This window comes from Vicia villosa, linkage group LG3 (genome assembly GCF_029867415.1).
Source record: "Vicia villosa cultivar HV-30 ecotype Madison, WI linkage group LG3, Vvil1.0, whole genome shotgun sequence".
In the NCBI taxonomy this organism is placed as follows: Eukaryota; Viridiplantae; Streptophyta; class Magnoliopsida; order Fabales; family Fabaceae; genus Vicia; species Vicia villosa.
This window is the reverse complement of record NC_081182.1, coordinates 33,205,389-33,221,071: the sequence shown is the minus strand read 5'-3', so window position 1 is coordinate 33,221,071 and position 15,683 is coordinate 33,205,389. Positions and strand designations below refer to the sequence as shown.

The 15,683-nt window shown below is 33.2% G+C and overlaps 1 protein-coding gene and 1 long non-coding RNA gene across 3 annotated transcripts; one reads left to right on the top strand and one right to left on the bottom strand.

Annotated features, from left to right (window-relative positions):
* Positions 1 to 666: 666 nt before the first annotated feature.
* LOC131660900 (uncharacterized) lies at positions 667 to 1,726 on the bottom strand. The gene is made up of 2 exons (XR_009301067.1): positions 1,603 to 1,726; positions 667 to 1,177 (listed from the first exon to the last, which is right to left on the bottom strand). It is a non-coding gene; the product is annotated as an uncharacterized LOC131660900 (long non-coding RNA).
* Positions 853 to 7,833, top strand: LOC131660899 (serpin-ZX-like). Of its 2 annotated transcripts, XM_058930258.1 has the most exons (4): positions 853 to 1,245; positions 1,417 to 2,175; positions 5,425 to 5,439; positions 6,867 to 7,833. In XM_058930258.1, the coding sequence occupies exons 1-4, from the start codon at positions 853 to 855 to the stop codon at positions 7,644 to 7,646; spliced, it is 1,947 nt and encodes a 648-aa protein (XP_058786241.1). In that variant the 3' UTR covers positions 7,647 to 7,833. The 2 variants fall into 2 exon arrangements, with proteins under 2 accessions (XP_058786241.1, XP_058786240.1); XM_058930257.1 differs by lacking the exons at positions 853 to 1,245; positions 1,417 to 2,175; positions 5,425 to 5,439 and adding an exon at positions 6,110 to 6,676 and having other exon boundaries at positions 6,867 to 7,791.
* The last annotated feature ends 7,850 nt before the right edge of the window (positions 7,834 to 15,683 follow it).

Sequence of the window (15,683 nt, the reverse complement as noted above, 5' to 3'; positions counted from 1 at the left end):
AATGATTTTTTTTTTCATTGGAACAAATATTTGAACATTTCGGTTTTGTAAATTCGAAAAGTCTAGAACATATGAACTACTTACTGCATTTTTCAAAATTCGAAAGTGTTTAACTAATTGACCAAAATTTATGTTTTTTACTTTATTGGTTAAAATGGTGTCTTAGTTTTTAGATGTTTGAAAGTGATTCTCTAGTTAAAAGAAGGATAATTAAACATTGTACCAATTTCTGTTTGATGACAAATTAGTTATAAATAGATATATTATATGTATCTTTCTGGTCCCCTCATAAAATAATTCCAAGTCCCGCCAGTGTGCATGTCACATGATATTTTTCTGTTCTATAACTTTTGAAGTCAATTGAATGTGTAATGATATGAACCAAAACAACCGGAAAAAAAAATCAGAATTTACACAAATAAATATATTCAAAAAAGATGAAAATGAGAATTGGATTGGATTTAGTGACTTTACTGCTCCGATAACTTTGTAACTTCAGTGACTTTACACAAATAAAGTTTGAAGGGGTGCAATGAGAAATAAGAAAATAGTATTCATAAAATCACTTTTCCAATGGAAAACTTCTTTTCTCAAACAAAAAATCTCATTAAGGCCCCTATTCATGAAGTTTAAGTCTGTCAAAGAAAAAAGGAAAAAGTTTCAGAGTTGGAAAATGCACTCTATAAAGTAGACAGTATGAAATTTCAAACTTAGTCGGTAAGCATCAAGGGGAAACTTAGTTTGTAAGAGAGTGGCACATACACACACTACATAGTATAAAACTACAAGTAATGGACTAATAGTAAGCACTAAATAACCAACTTTAAACTTGAAATACTTGGAAGAGAAATAATGGACCTCCGCGAATCAGTTACCAACCAAACCAACGTTTCCTTCAGCATTACCAACCATTTGTTCTCAAAAGAATCTCATAAGTATAACAACATTGTGTTTTCTCCACTCTCGCTCCAACTTGATCTTAGCATCATGGCTGCTGGCTCTGATGGTCCCACACAACAACAGCTTCTTGACTTCCTTCAATCCAAATCCACCGATCATCTCAACTCCTTCGCCTCTCAACTCGTTTCCGACGTCCTCACCGACGCTTCTCCAGCTGGCGGACCTTTCCTCTCTTTCGTCGATGGTGTATGGATTGAACAGACACTATCTCTTCAACCTTCATTTAAACAAATCGTGTCTACTGATTTTAAAGCCAATTTGTCTTCCGTTGATTTCCAGAACAAGGTATGTCTATATGTTCTAGTACTATAGAAGCAATAAGTATAAATTTCTATAAAAAAAATCATGAAAACAATTCTCATCTCCTTACTGTTTTATAAAATCAAACTAATTTAGCAACGTAAGTAATGTGTGAAGATAATTCAATTGATCTATTTGTATAATCTGGTTTTGAAGGCTGTTGAAGTGAGCAATGAAGTGAATTTATGGGTTGAAAAAGAGACTAATGGACTCATTAAAGAACTTCTTCCTATAGGATCAGTCAACAGCTCAACCAGGCTCATCTTTGCTAATGCACTATACTTTAAAGGAATATGGAATAACAAGTTTAATGTTTCCTTAACGAAAGATAACGATTTTCACCTTTTGAATGGTAGCGCAATCAAGGTTCCCTTCATGACGAGTAAGAAGAGGCATTTTATTAGAGAATTCAATGATTTTAAAGTCCTTGGTCTTCCTTATAAGCAAGGCGAAGATAAACGTCGATTCTCCATGTATTTTTTTCTTCCGAATGCAAAGGATGGATTGCCAGCTTTGGTTGAGAAAGTGGCTTCCGAATCTGAATTACTTGATCAGAAGCTTCCTTCTGAACAAGTGGGAGTAGGTGACTTCAGGATTCCAAGATTCAAAATTTCATTTGGGCTTGAAACTTCTGATGTACTAAAAGAGTTAGGAGTGGTTTTACCTTTCTCTGAAGGAGGTTTGACAAACATGGTGGACTCTGTTGCGGGTCAAAATCTTTATGTTTCTAATATATTTCATAAGTGTTTTATTGAAGTGAATGAAGAAGGCACAGAAGCAGCGGCGGCCACATCAAGAATATTATCTAGGCGTAGTAGGCCTAGGCGGGTTCCAAGAGTAGACTTTGTAGCTGACCATCCTTTCTTATTTATGATTAGAGAAGACTTGACTGGAACAATCTTCTTTGTTGGTCAGATGCTAAATCCTCTTGCTGGATGATCTTAGCCAACCACAATCTATTAGAATCATGAAAGATGAATAAATAACTTGTTTTCTCATTTATCAACTAGATTTATGATGAAAATAGTACCGTACTATATCGTTTTGGATATGATCCACAAATGACGGTCATGTGTTAAGGGGATGAGAGGAGTATGGAAGAGGTCCTTCGCAAATAAGCATTCCATTGGTCTTCAAGAAAGTTTTGAAGTGGGGAAAGCAGTAAAATTCAAACTTATCTACTCTCTAAATAATGTTAATCAAACTAACTTTCATTTAAGAGTTATTTTATACGGTGCAAGGGAATTAGTCTCTTTCATTTCATTTAAACTCTAACAATTTTCAACTCCATATTTAACATAGAAATAAATCTATATATTTATACAATTAAATACATTGGTTAAGGAGTAACAGACTCGTGCTTACACATGGATATTAGTATATTAGTTTCGTACGCGTATTTGTTTATATAATATATTCATTTTAAATAGAAGGTAAAAAAAAATCTAGATCAATAATAAATATTTTTTTATAGAAAAATATTTAAATCAATAATAGATTTCTTTGCATATACTATTTTAGAATTATAAATATTAGTTTTTTTAGATTTCGTTTGCAAAAATATGTAGATCAATGACAAATTTTTGTATTTAAAAATATTTAGATCAACAATAATTTTTTTCTCGTATATCATTTTTGAATAAAATATTTTTGGATCATAAATATCATTTTTCATATATAAAAATATTTTGATAAATAATAAATTTTTTTCACGTATACAAATATTATTTTTAGATCAATGATAAATTTATTCCCGTATACCATTTTTGAATAAAAATTATTTGAATCATAAATATTATTTTTTGTATATAGAAATATTTAGATTAATAATAAGGACAGAATAGGGTAAAATTACTTAATTAAAAAAGATTATTATTTTTAAAAGAGATAATAAAGTTTATTATGTAGATCAATGACAAATTTTTGTATTTAAAAATATTTAGATCAACAATAATTTTTTTCCCGTATACCATTTTTGAATAAAATATTTTTGGATCATAAATACCATTTTTCATATATAAAAATATTTTGATCAATAATAAATTTTTTTCACGTATACAAAATTATTTTTAGATCAATGATAAATTTATTCCCGTATACCATTTTTGAATAAAAATTATTTGAATCATAAATATTATTTTTTGTATATAGAAATATTTAGATTAATAATAAGGACAAAATAGGGTAAAATTACTTAATTAAAAAAGTTTATTATTTTTAAAAGAGATAATAAAGCTCTGCCTATAATTTTTTTCATATATAAAATATTTTAATTAATTAATTATACAATTTTAAATTTTTTTCATATATAAATTTTAATTAATTTTTTTTTAAGATCTAGTCAATATTTTTTTAAGAAATAACCCAACACATTAAAATTAATTATACAACTTTAAAATTGTTTTTAATTTTATTAAAATAAAAATTAAAGATACACTTATCAAGTTTTTAAAGTATACATATTTTTTAAGCATTCATTTATTTTTAATTGATTATAAAACGGCTATTTTAAACTCTAAATCTTAAAGTCACTTTGATATTTTTGTTTTAGTATTTTTATAAATTTAAAAAATATTAGAATCAATTATAAATTGTCTCCGTATATAAATTTTAATTTAAAATTAACTTTTAGAGATCTAATCAAACCTATTTTAAAAAATAATCAAACACACTAAAATTAATTATACATTTTTAAAATTACTTTTTATTTTTCTTAAAATAGTAAAAAATTTCCCGTATTTAAAAATTTGTTGTTTATAAAATATATTTGTATCAACAATATATTTTTTTCTGTGTATAAAAGTATTTGTATCAATAATATATTTTTTCATTTATAAAAATATTTGTATCAACAATATAAATTTTCCATTTATAAAAATATTTGTATTAGTAACATATTTTTCCCATTTTATAAAATATTTCTTTCAACAATACATTTTTTAATAGTTATATAATATATATCGAAATATTTTAAAAAAAGTTATTATTTTATATAAAATTTGTAAGTTACTTCTACTCTCCTCATTATTGATGCAACGTACAAGACCAAAAAGTATAAGTTTCCGCTTCTTGAAATTGTTGGTGTTACTTCTACGAAGAAGACTTTTTCAGTGGGATTTGCATTTTTGAAATCCGAAAAAGAGGTCAATGTTACATGGGCATTGGAAGTGTGCAAGATTTTGTTGAATGATCAAGAAAACATGCCGAATGTAATTATCACCGATCGAGACACCGCACTAATGAATTTGATTGCAAAGCTGTTTGCCACATCATACACATTACTTTGTCGATATCAAATTACAAAAAATGTAAGGAGTCGGCTAAAACCCGCGGTAGGCACCAAACAAATCAAAGGAGAAGACATAAAAAAGGTCAAACCAAGTGTGGTGGTGGAAGAAATTATGGATGCATAGATTGGTATATTAAATTCATCCATAAAAGAATTATATGTTGCCTCTGTAACTACATATTTGAAACCTCATTCGCAATCGGGTAAAATCAAAGGTGCTCCTAAAAGGTAAAATCGACTCAAGATGACAATTTAACAAAGCGGTCTTCATCGTACTTTGAACATGTTGAGTCACATTTCCAAGATTTTTCAACTCCAAAATCTCAACAAAAAAAATGTTCAAAAAGGTGCTCGCATTAGTAAACCTTCACCACCTCTTTCACCACCGATGTCTGGGATTGAACTCATCGATGAAATGCATTTTTTATGTACAAAAACATTGAGCGTATTGTAAATCTTGGGGATGATGGTCATTGCGGTTTTCAAATTGAATCTGAATTGCTTGGTAAAGGAGAGGACAATCACCAACTTATCCGTGTTGCACTTTTGAAAGAGTTGATAACGCATAGGGAATTTTACATGAAGTTATACATGTCCAAATTTTTTTAATCAATTCAAGACGCATTTATTCCTTGTCCTAGCGGTAAAGCACCATTTTCAAAATGACCGTGCTTCTCTAAAATGAGCCACATTATAACAAGTGCATATGGATGAGTGTATTGATCTGACAAGATATGTGTTCTTGAAGACATTTTTTCCATTGCCAGGTGGTCCACCTAAAAACCTATTCGGACGCATCATGTGCATAGCTTTCTTTCAAACGGCCTACATTTTATTCCGGTTTATTTGAAACCTGGGTGTCTAATTTTAGCAACATCGATCGAGTGGACGTCACATTCAACAAATGAGGCAGAAACTTGATTGGATTAATTTTTGGAGAGGATGATAGAGTTTACAAAATTGATGGAGCTTGAAAGAGAATCAAATAAGAAAGCATCGAAGGGAGGACTGATGTAGATTTAAAGGTTATGTGGAGTATTTTTCTATGTTATGAATCAAATGGCCCGATTGAAGTGGATGCGAATATTCACAGATCCGTCGGTTATATAATCATTATGTTGCAACGTCTCCTTGAAATGGTTATGTAATGTTAAATTTATTTTCGTGACTATCTATGTAATGAATATTTTTATTTAATGCAATGCTAATGTAGGTATTGGTGTTGAAATGGTTCTGTAATGTTTCTGCTTTTGATTTTTCTTGAAATAGTTTAGTTCGGAGGTACACATCTAAACACACCCTTAAAAATATTTCATAGACATATCTCCAAATTTTATTTTTAAAAAATAAAATTTAATGCATCCAAAAATATATCTTCAAAAACATGAAATATTTTAGAAATTTCACGACTAGTAAGAAATAACAAAATTGCGATGAGAAAATGCCAAAAAATAAATAAATAAGGGTGTGAAGAGAAAATCTCATAAGCTTACAGCTGGTTCGGAAAAGCCCAAAACATTGACAGTATCAAATTCCAAACTTAGTCGGTAAGCATTAAGACGAAATGTCGATCTAAGAGAACAACGCGCCAGCACCGACTGCAACACAGTGGCACATACACACAGAAACTACCGCTGATAGTTGCATTAAATAACCAATTTCAAAATTGAGAAACTCAGAAAAGTAATAGTGCTCGAAAGTTCTAGATCTGTTTAAAAATCAAAACAAGAAATAATGGATCTCCGTGAATCAATAACCCACCAAACAAACGTTTCCTTCACCATCGCCAACCATTTGTTCTCCAAAGTATCTCATCAAGATAAGAACGTCGTGTTATCTCCACTTTCGCTCCAAGTTGTTCTTAGCATCATCGCTGCTGGCTCCGACGGTCCCACACAACAACAGCTTCTTGAATTTCTCAAATCCAAATCCACCGATCATCTCAACTCCCTCACCTCTCAGCTCGTTTCCGTCGTCCTCTCCGATGCCGCTCCCGCCGGCGGACCTCTCCTCTCTTTCATCGACGGTGTCTGGATTGAACAAACCCTATCGCTTCAACCTTCCTTCAAAGAAATCGTGTCTACTGACTTCAAAGCCAATTTGTCATCCGTCGATTTCCAGAACAAGGTATGTATGTCTGATATCTCCCTCTTAACACCTTCTCGAACAATTTTGTGTTAGGGTTTCATAGTTCAGACTTTTGGTCATTAACAATTTTAAATTGATTAATTCTAAATTGATTAACTGTGTGTTTGGTTCTGCTTGGCAAGAATTGATTATGAGTGAATTGATTTTTAAATTTGATATGGTTTTGAAGGCTGTTGAAGTGAGCAATGAAGTGAATTTATGGGCTGAAAAAGAGACTAATGGCCTCATTAAAGAACTTCTTCCTGAAGGATCAGTCAATAGCTCAACCAGGCTCATCTTTGCTAATGCATTATACTTTAAAGGAGCATGGAGTGACAAGTTTGATGCTTCTTCAACGAAAGATAACGATTTTCATCTTTTGAATGGTAGCTCTGTCAAGGTTCCCTTCATGACCAGCAAGAAGAAGCAGCTTATTAGAGAATTCAATGATTTTAAAGTCCTTGGTCTTCCTTATAAGCGAGGTGAAGATAAGCGTCAATTCTCTATGTATTTTTTTCTTCCGAATGCAAAAGATGGATTGTCAGCTTTGGTTGAGAAAGTGGCTTCTGAATCTGAGTTACTTGATCATAAACTCCCTTCTGAGAAAGTGGAAGTAGGTGATTTCAGGATTCCAAGATTCAAAATTTCATTTGGGCTTGAAACTTCTGATGTACTGAAAGAGTTAGGAGTGGTTCTACCTTTCTCTACGGGAGGTTTGACGAAAATGGTGGACTCTCTTCAGGGTCAAAACCTTTGTGTTTCTAATATATTTCATAAGTCTTTCATTGAAGTGAATGAAGAAGGCACAGAAGCTGCTGCGGCCACAGCAGCAACAGTACTGTTAAGGAGTATGCGTGTTCCATCTCCAATAGACTTTGTAGCTGACCGTCCTTTCTTATTTGTGATAAGAGAAGACTTGACAGGAACGATCCTCTTTGTTGGCCAGGTGCTCAATCCTCTCGTTGAATGATCTTAGCCACTCACCCACTATGTGTTAGTGCCATGTATCAAAGGAGAAGTATAGAAGAGTTTATTTGAATATATTTTAAGTACTTGTTAATGTGTTTGTAAGAGTATAAAAATAAGTTATGATATTTTCAGCTTGTTTTTCATAATATTCACTTCTATAAAGGTTTCTAAGAGGTCCTTTACAATCATTCATCATTGGAATATGATGCAGTGCAGTCTCAAGAAAATTCTAAACTGGAGAAAGAGGTACATCTGAAAATCCAAACTTAACTACTGTCTAACTAACGTTTTCATTCCAACTGTTTTGTAAATTCATGATATATACTCTGGTTCATAATTTCCAATGTGGGGCAGCAACGCCATAGAAGTGAATTTAGTTCTGGTAGCACATTAGGAAAAATATTTATATACAAATTTTGCTGTGAGGACTTTTCAAATATCTAATTTGTTTAGAATCAAAATGATCTTAAGTTGAATATACGAAACATTTTAGGTTTTAATAGATGTAAACAGATGTTTCCAGAGTTGTCGAACATTAAAAGAAGGTTCACTGAGACCATCGACGATTATCTAAAAGAAGGTTCACTGAGACCATCGGCGATTATCTAAACAGGTTTAGATCATTGAAGGCTCCCTGTTTCACACAGATACCAAATGGCAGCTGGGGGTTTAGACTATGATGAGGTTTACCAAACTTTTGGTTAATATATCTACATTTTGTTGACCAGAGATCAGAAGTGGTAAACATACAATTTAATCATCTAATTTCTAAGAAGTGGTAAACATACAATTTAATCATCTAATTTCTAAGTGGTAAACATACAATTTAATCATCTAATTTCTCTTTTACAAAATGACGGTTAAGTTCAATATGTTAGGATCTATCATGCAGAATCGAATTGTGAGCATCTTTACTGTAAGAATGTAACACCAATGGAAACTTAATGTTGGATTGATTTGAAATATCATTTTGCATAAACATATCATGGAAGCCTAACTTTGAACATTGGAGAGTGAAAAATCTATGTAAATACGGTAAAAATCAAAAGAACTAGTACGAGATGTAATCTAAGTTTTAAAAGTCAGTAGATAAAATAAATAAAAATTAATTAGATCACAAAAAATAAAATATTGTTTGTATTATTTTATGAATAAAGTAATTAAAGTCTGCACATAACATACATGGTCTAAGGTGGTCAATGGTAAACCATAAGGCAGAGCCAACAAGAGAATGGTTAGAGCAATGAGATTGAGAGATGGTTTGTTAGCACTCTTTGACTGCGAGCGTAAGTTGTAAAAACGGGTGAGAAATTATTGCGTAGATAAAATAGTGTTCTGAATAAACATATAAATATTTGTTTGGATAAAATTATCCGTGGATACTGGATAGAATTATCTAAACCAGGTAAATTGTATTAACTTCAACTACAACAATTTTAAAAAAATGAGGTATTTGAATAAGAGTTTAATGGCAATGTACTGTCCTGTAAATAATTATTACACATTCACTCAATTAGAATATTTCAAAATGCCAAATCATTTTAAAATTTATCATACATAATTGTCATTGGTTTACGGTGTGAAAATAATTTACACAGTCATTGCTTTGGATTTTACTATTTAGATGAAACGAAAGAAGTGACTTTAGAAACTCAGCTTTGGATTTTACTATTTAGATGAAACGAAAGAAGTGACTTTAGAAACTCATAGGGTTTGACATAAACATGAAGTTGTATTGAACAATCCTCTAAGAAAAAAGGTTAGAGTAGAAACTAAATTATATAAAATATGGGTTGTTTCATCATATGGGCATGAAAATTTTATTCTACACTCCAACAATTATCCCTCCACCACAATAAGTTACCTGATTTGAGCATTAGGCCTTTGTATAAGCAAAACTCTTAATTCATCTCTTGAGTCTCTTATGCACTATGTGCGTTGCAAAAAATATTTCTCTGTTTTTATAGATTTATCTCTGGAAACACCATTTTTTTGTCAAAGTTCATTTATTCCGTAAGTGTATCTACGAAATTCTTCCAGTTATGCATCTACGAAACAACTTGATGTTATATTCGCGCCAAATTCTTCTCCTCCCTCATTCTTCTCATTCCAACTTTCACCCTCTCAAACTCTCTAAACCTCTAAAATTAAAGTTCCACCAAACTTCATTGTTTTCTCATGAGTTCGTCAGGGAACATCAACAATCAACAGACTCCGTCTCCTTCAAAATTCAATTTAATCGGTAAGTTTTCGACTTTTTGAATTATTTTCGAATATTTTCTGTAATAGAGTTAGAATTTAATTTTCAAGTGTAGAAGTGATTGAATAGTTTTAGAAACATAGTTTAGAGACAATGTAAATATTTTTTTGATGTGTAAAACAGACGATCAAGCCGTCAAAATAGAGTTTCAGAACGTTCCGTAGGTGCATCTACGAAACAAATAAAAGTTAGATAGTTCCGTAGATGCAGCTACAGAACAACTCCAGTTTTTAAAAATGTTGGGTGTTTCCGTAGATGTATCTACAGAAGATTTTCATATTTGCACATACAGAATTAAATTTATTTTTTTCCTTTTGTATTTATAAGTTAACTGTATCTAATCCGAATTTATTTGTAATATAATGCAGACGCTATGGCCGACCAATCAGACTGACTTATACGTGGAAGGGTTGCACAACATACCTCTGTGCGACGTGCACGGATGCAGGTAATCTCACAAGTGACAGATGGATCCTCCATTTCAGCAGATGTACCTAACACCTCAGTTCCAACAGAGGTGAGTGATAGGGCCACAAAGCAGACTCACCCAGAGCATAATGGACAGGGGCCTTCCACATCCACTTCTTCATCCCAGAAGCGTCAGGATGATGGTTAGAGTTCCTAACATACACCCTCCACCCGATGACGTCTCTGTGGTACTTCTGCTACCCATGTGCCACCTCCGGCCGATGCTGGATCTCCCGTTCCATTTCCTGATGGCGTTGACCTGTTGCACGAGGATGTTGATGCGCATGTGGACTACCCAGGGGGTCCTTCAGATTTATCTTTGTTGACAGGGTATGCAGATCATACAGCCATACATGTCTGAAACAGAGAGGTAACATTTCTTAGACTTATTAATTTTTTGTCCTAAGTGGAAATTTAGTATTTCTAACTTTGCTTGTTATTAATAGTGTTTTCTTTGGAAATTTTCTGGAAAAGGCTTCATAGAAGTTCTACAACCACGGGAAAAAGTTTTCCTCTATGCAGCTGTAGCAACCTGCCCTAAAAATTAAAGATTTAGAGTCGCCACCTATTCTGAAGGGCGAATAGGAAATCCTACGCGGTATAGAGATCAGGGTAAGATACTATATTCAGGTCGAGGGAAGGTGTTAGGCACCCTCAACCCTTTCCTAAAGGCTAACATTTCAAAGATGAAGGTTATGGCAAGGTTTATAGCTAAGGAATTGAATAGGGCTAAAATTGAGATTTTAGGGAAGGGGACTCGCCTTGTTGCCAAGTGCCTACGTATCTCCTTATGGAGAATCAGAGTCAACGTAGTTCGGGGAAGGGTTGTACGCCCTTAGAATTTGAATTGAAGGTGTTTGAAATTGTTTGTGTTTTGAAAAGTGTTTTTGAATTGTCTAATTGATGAGGATGAAAATCCATAGTTTAGTATTGTGGTTTTGAAAGGTCTTAAGAAGTGTTTTAGGATTTGGGCGTACAACCCTGGTTTTAGTATGCACTATTAACCGCAATAATCGATTGATTCAATTACCATGGTTAACAGATTCGAAGTTGTATCGTTACCAATTTTAATCAATTGACTTGATTATCACTAATAACGAATTAGGATATTTTTTAATAATTTTAAATAATTAATTTGTATCATTACCCCTCGCAATCGATTGATTCGATTAAAAAGAGTAACGAATTGAAGTGTGGAAAATAGAAAGGTTAATCATCGCGACTAATAAGATAGTCGAAACCATTTAACCGAATAGAAATTAATTGCATTTTAATTAAATAACATTTTAATTAAAATTATTATTGCCCATAGCGATTAATCGATTTAATCGGCACGAACAATAAATTGGCATTTTAATATAAATATCGTATAATAATTTATTTATAAAAAATAATTATTATACAATTAATATATATTAAAAGATATTTTAATTAAAACAAAATAAATAATTAAAATTATTTAAGCTAATTAGGATTTAGATTCAGTGTGGCAGCTTTGAGGGTGCATATTATAGGGATTCATTCTAAGGCCTTTGGATTTGGCTGAGTGATGATCTAATGGTTGGATTTTTTGAAGTATATGGTGGTCTTATGTGGCAGGCGCAACATGGGATCAGGGAAAAGAATTTCAGAAAAAAATATGTGGGAGCTGGGTGTTGAACCCACGCCCCCTGGGTCAAAACCCCTCTTTGCCAACTCAACTAGGATGCATACGCGTTCAAAGAGCGCTTTCAAAATAATATATATGATAACCAAAACAGTAATTGGAAAACGCGCGCGAATTTGAAAACAACCAATACGATGATGCCACGCATTCATCTTCCTCGCTTGACCTGCAACTTTCAGAATGAAATAGCTACGATATGGCTATGGTTTTCGTTCGTAGCAAAACCAACTTGATGAAATAGCGAATAGCCCTTGTGCGGTTATAAATATGGCGCGACCCCCTAACCTTCATCGTCTACCTCTCACGAGTCTAACCATGGTATTATTTTAGCCTAATTTAACCTCTAACCCAAAAGCCCCAAACGAAAACCCTAAAACTCCAAACGGCCTTTAGTGGCAGAACATGGTTAAGACGCGCAAGCTTGGAATAGCCGACCCAGAAACGTTCACAGCAATTGCACAAAGCATAATACATAAACCAATTAACATATAAATGCGTGAATCATGTTAATCGACTCAAAGTTTAGAGTCACTTACCTCGGCTTATAGGAGAATGTTCTGGGGTTGTTGGTGTAGTGTGAGTATCCCAATAGCTTCAGAATTCTCCAAGGAACGTGTAACAAGCCTTAGAATCCTTTAACTCTTCCTTAATCTCCAAAACCGAATTGAAGTTTTTAGTGATTTTTTTTGTGTTCTTGATGATGGTTTTTTCTGCAGAATCTCCTCCCCTATTCCATTGGCTCGTGTTTACTACTTATAGGGAACAAAATTAGGTCAACAAAAAGAGCCCAAAGCCTTTGCATCCAATCTTGCCATTCTTGTGAAAATTGATTTTGTTTTCAAATAGAAACCTTCTATTTTGGCCCTATTTTGTGTTGATTTTTTTCTCAAATCAATATGCACGAAATTGAATTGTATTTTGCCATAAATGCTGATTAAAATCAATCCATATGCACCTCTTTAATAGAAAATTTGATTTTCTCTTTAATTAAACTATTTTAAATCATTTAAAAAATGAAATAAAATTATATATAAATTAAATAAAGGGTGAAATTCGTGGCATGTTGTTTGGATAGCTTGTGGATCAAGTTTGTATCATAAAACCATAGGCCCATTTGCAAAATTTCTCAATTTGAACCTTCTCTTTTCACATTTAGTCCTCCAAAATCACCCAACTTTGATCAATCATATCTCACTCAATTTTTAAGCTATGAGGGAGTTCTAAGACTTTTTGGAAACCTCAAAGTGTCCTCTACAAGCCACTTTGGAACATATTTTTCATTTGGAGCTTTTATCTTGATCATATCTTCTCTGACAAAAAACTGCTTTTGAAGGGTGCCTGAAAATGACCTGTAATCTTTTGCACTGTATCTCTCAAATGAATCATTTCTAGCCCTGGCTTGTGAGAGACAAAGTTGTAAAGAATCCAATTTCCTTCAAACTAGGCTTTGAGTGGGGAAATTTTGATGTTCCATGTGAAAGTTATGCCCAGTCAAAGTTGGGTTGACTTTCTCCTAAGAAACCCTAATTTGAACCTTTTTGTATTCGTTCATCTCTGAGTTTCTATTAATGGAATCATGATCAATCTTTGATCAAATGATGGTTATGCTTCATATACTTGATGTTGACCAAAATTGGGAGGCTTTGACTATGCTCTGATTATGGTTGACTTTTAGGTCAAACCAATTGACTGTGGATCATCTGGACTTTTGAATGAATAATCTTTGGGACTGGATCTTGAATTTTGAATCATTGTAGATGGAATATGGGAGGCAAATTTTGGGGTATGACAGCTGCCCCTGTTCAATCTTCTTAAACCTGAAGAGGTAGAAGATGATTGGACACTGAAATGCCCTGAAATTTGCTTGCGTAGGGAAAGAGCTCTGTGGGAGATGGGCTTATGGATGCCACCCATTTGTCTGGCAGGATACTTGTCTAAAGCATATGCTTTTCTGACCTTGATCATTTGATTGTATTTGAGGAGAGAAGAAGTAATGTCTTACATAAGACTACCTGAAGAGGTTTCTGGAATGGATATGAGAATTTGTCTTGAAGAAGACTACCTGAAGAGGCTGAAAATGTTTTACAAAGACTACCTAAAGAGGTTCTTGGAGAGGATAATGAATGTCTTAGAGAAGACCACCCAAAAAGGTTCGTAAAATGTCTTAAAGAAGACTGAGAAGGATGCCAAATTGTTTTTGAAAAAGATTACCTGAAAAGGTACTTAGAACAGGAATGTCTCGAAGAAGACTACCTCAAAAGGTACTTAAAACAAGAATGTCTCGAAGAAGGCTACCTGAAAAGGGGCTTTAGAAAAAGGAATGTCTTGAAGAAGACTACCTGAGGAGGGTTTTTTAGAGAGGATATGAAAACGTTTCGAACAAGATTACCTATACAGGTTATAACACGTCTTAAACAAGATTGCCTAGAAAGATTATGATACGTCTTAGACAAGATTGCCTAGGAAGGTTCCTAGAAAGGACCTAGTATGTTCTAAAAAGGTTTCTATAAAGGATTTGAAAGCGTTTTAAACAAAACTACCTAGAAAGGTTCCTATAGAGGATGTGAGATATTTTAAACAAAACTGCCTAGAAAGGTTCCTATAAAGGATATGAAACGTTTTAAACAAAACTACCTATAGAGGTTCCTATAACGGGAATGATATGTTTTAAACAAAACTACCTATAAAGGTTCCTATAAAGGATATGGCATGTTTTAAACAAAACTACCTATAGAGGTTCCTATAAAGGACGCGACATGTTTTAAACAAAACTACCTAGAAAGGTTCCTATAAAGGATACGATACGTTTTAAACAAAACTACCTAGAAAGGTTCCTATAAAGGATACGATACGTTTTAAACAAAACTATCTAGAAAGATTCCTATAGAGGATACGAAGCATTTTAAACAAAACTACCTAGAAAGGTTCCTATAAAGGCTATGTATGAAGGATAGAAAAACACTTAGAAAGGGGGGGGGATTGAATAAGTGTGACTTTAAATCTTGGACGATAAAAATAAATTGCACAATTATTTTTATCCTGGTTCGCTGTTAACGAAGCTACTCCAGTCCACCCCCGCAGAGATGATTTACCCCAACCTGAGGATTTAATCCACTAATCGCACGGATTACAATGGTTTTCCACTTAGTCCACGACTAAGTCTTCCAGAGTCTACAGATCACAACTTGATCACTCCAGGAACACTGCTTAGTTCACTCCTAAGACTTTTCTAGAGTCTACTGATCAACCTGATCACTCTAGTTACAAACTGCTCAGCCAACTGCCAAGACTTCCTAGAGTATACTGATCACACGATCACTCTAGTTCCTTACAACTTAATGTAATCTATTCAAGAGTTTACAAATGCTTCTTAAAAGCTATAATCACAAACTGTGATATTTCTCTTACAGTTTAAGCTTAATCTCACTAAGATATTACAACAGCAATGTAGTGAGTTGATGAAGATTCTGAGTTTAGATTTGAACAGAGTTTCAGCAAGTTTGATATAAGTTGTTTTGGTGCAGAATCGTTAACCTTGCTTCTCATCAGAACTTCATATTTATAGGCGTTGAGAAGATGACCGTTGAGTGCATTTAATGCTTTGCGTGTTCCGTACAGCATTGCATTTAATGTTATACGCTTTT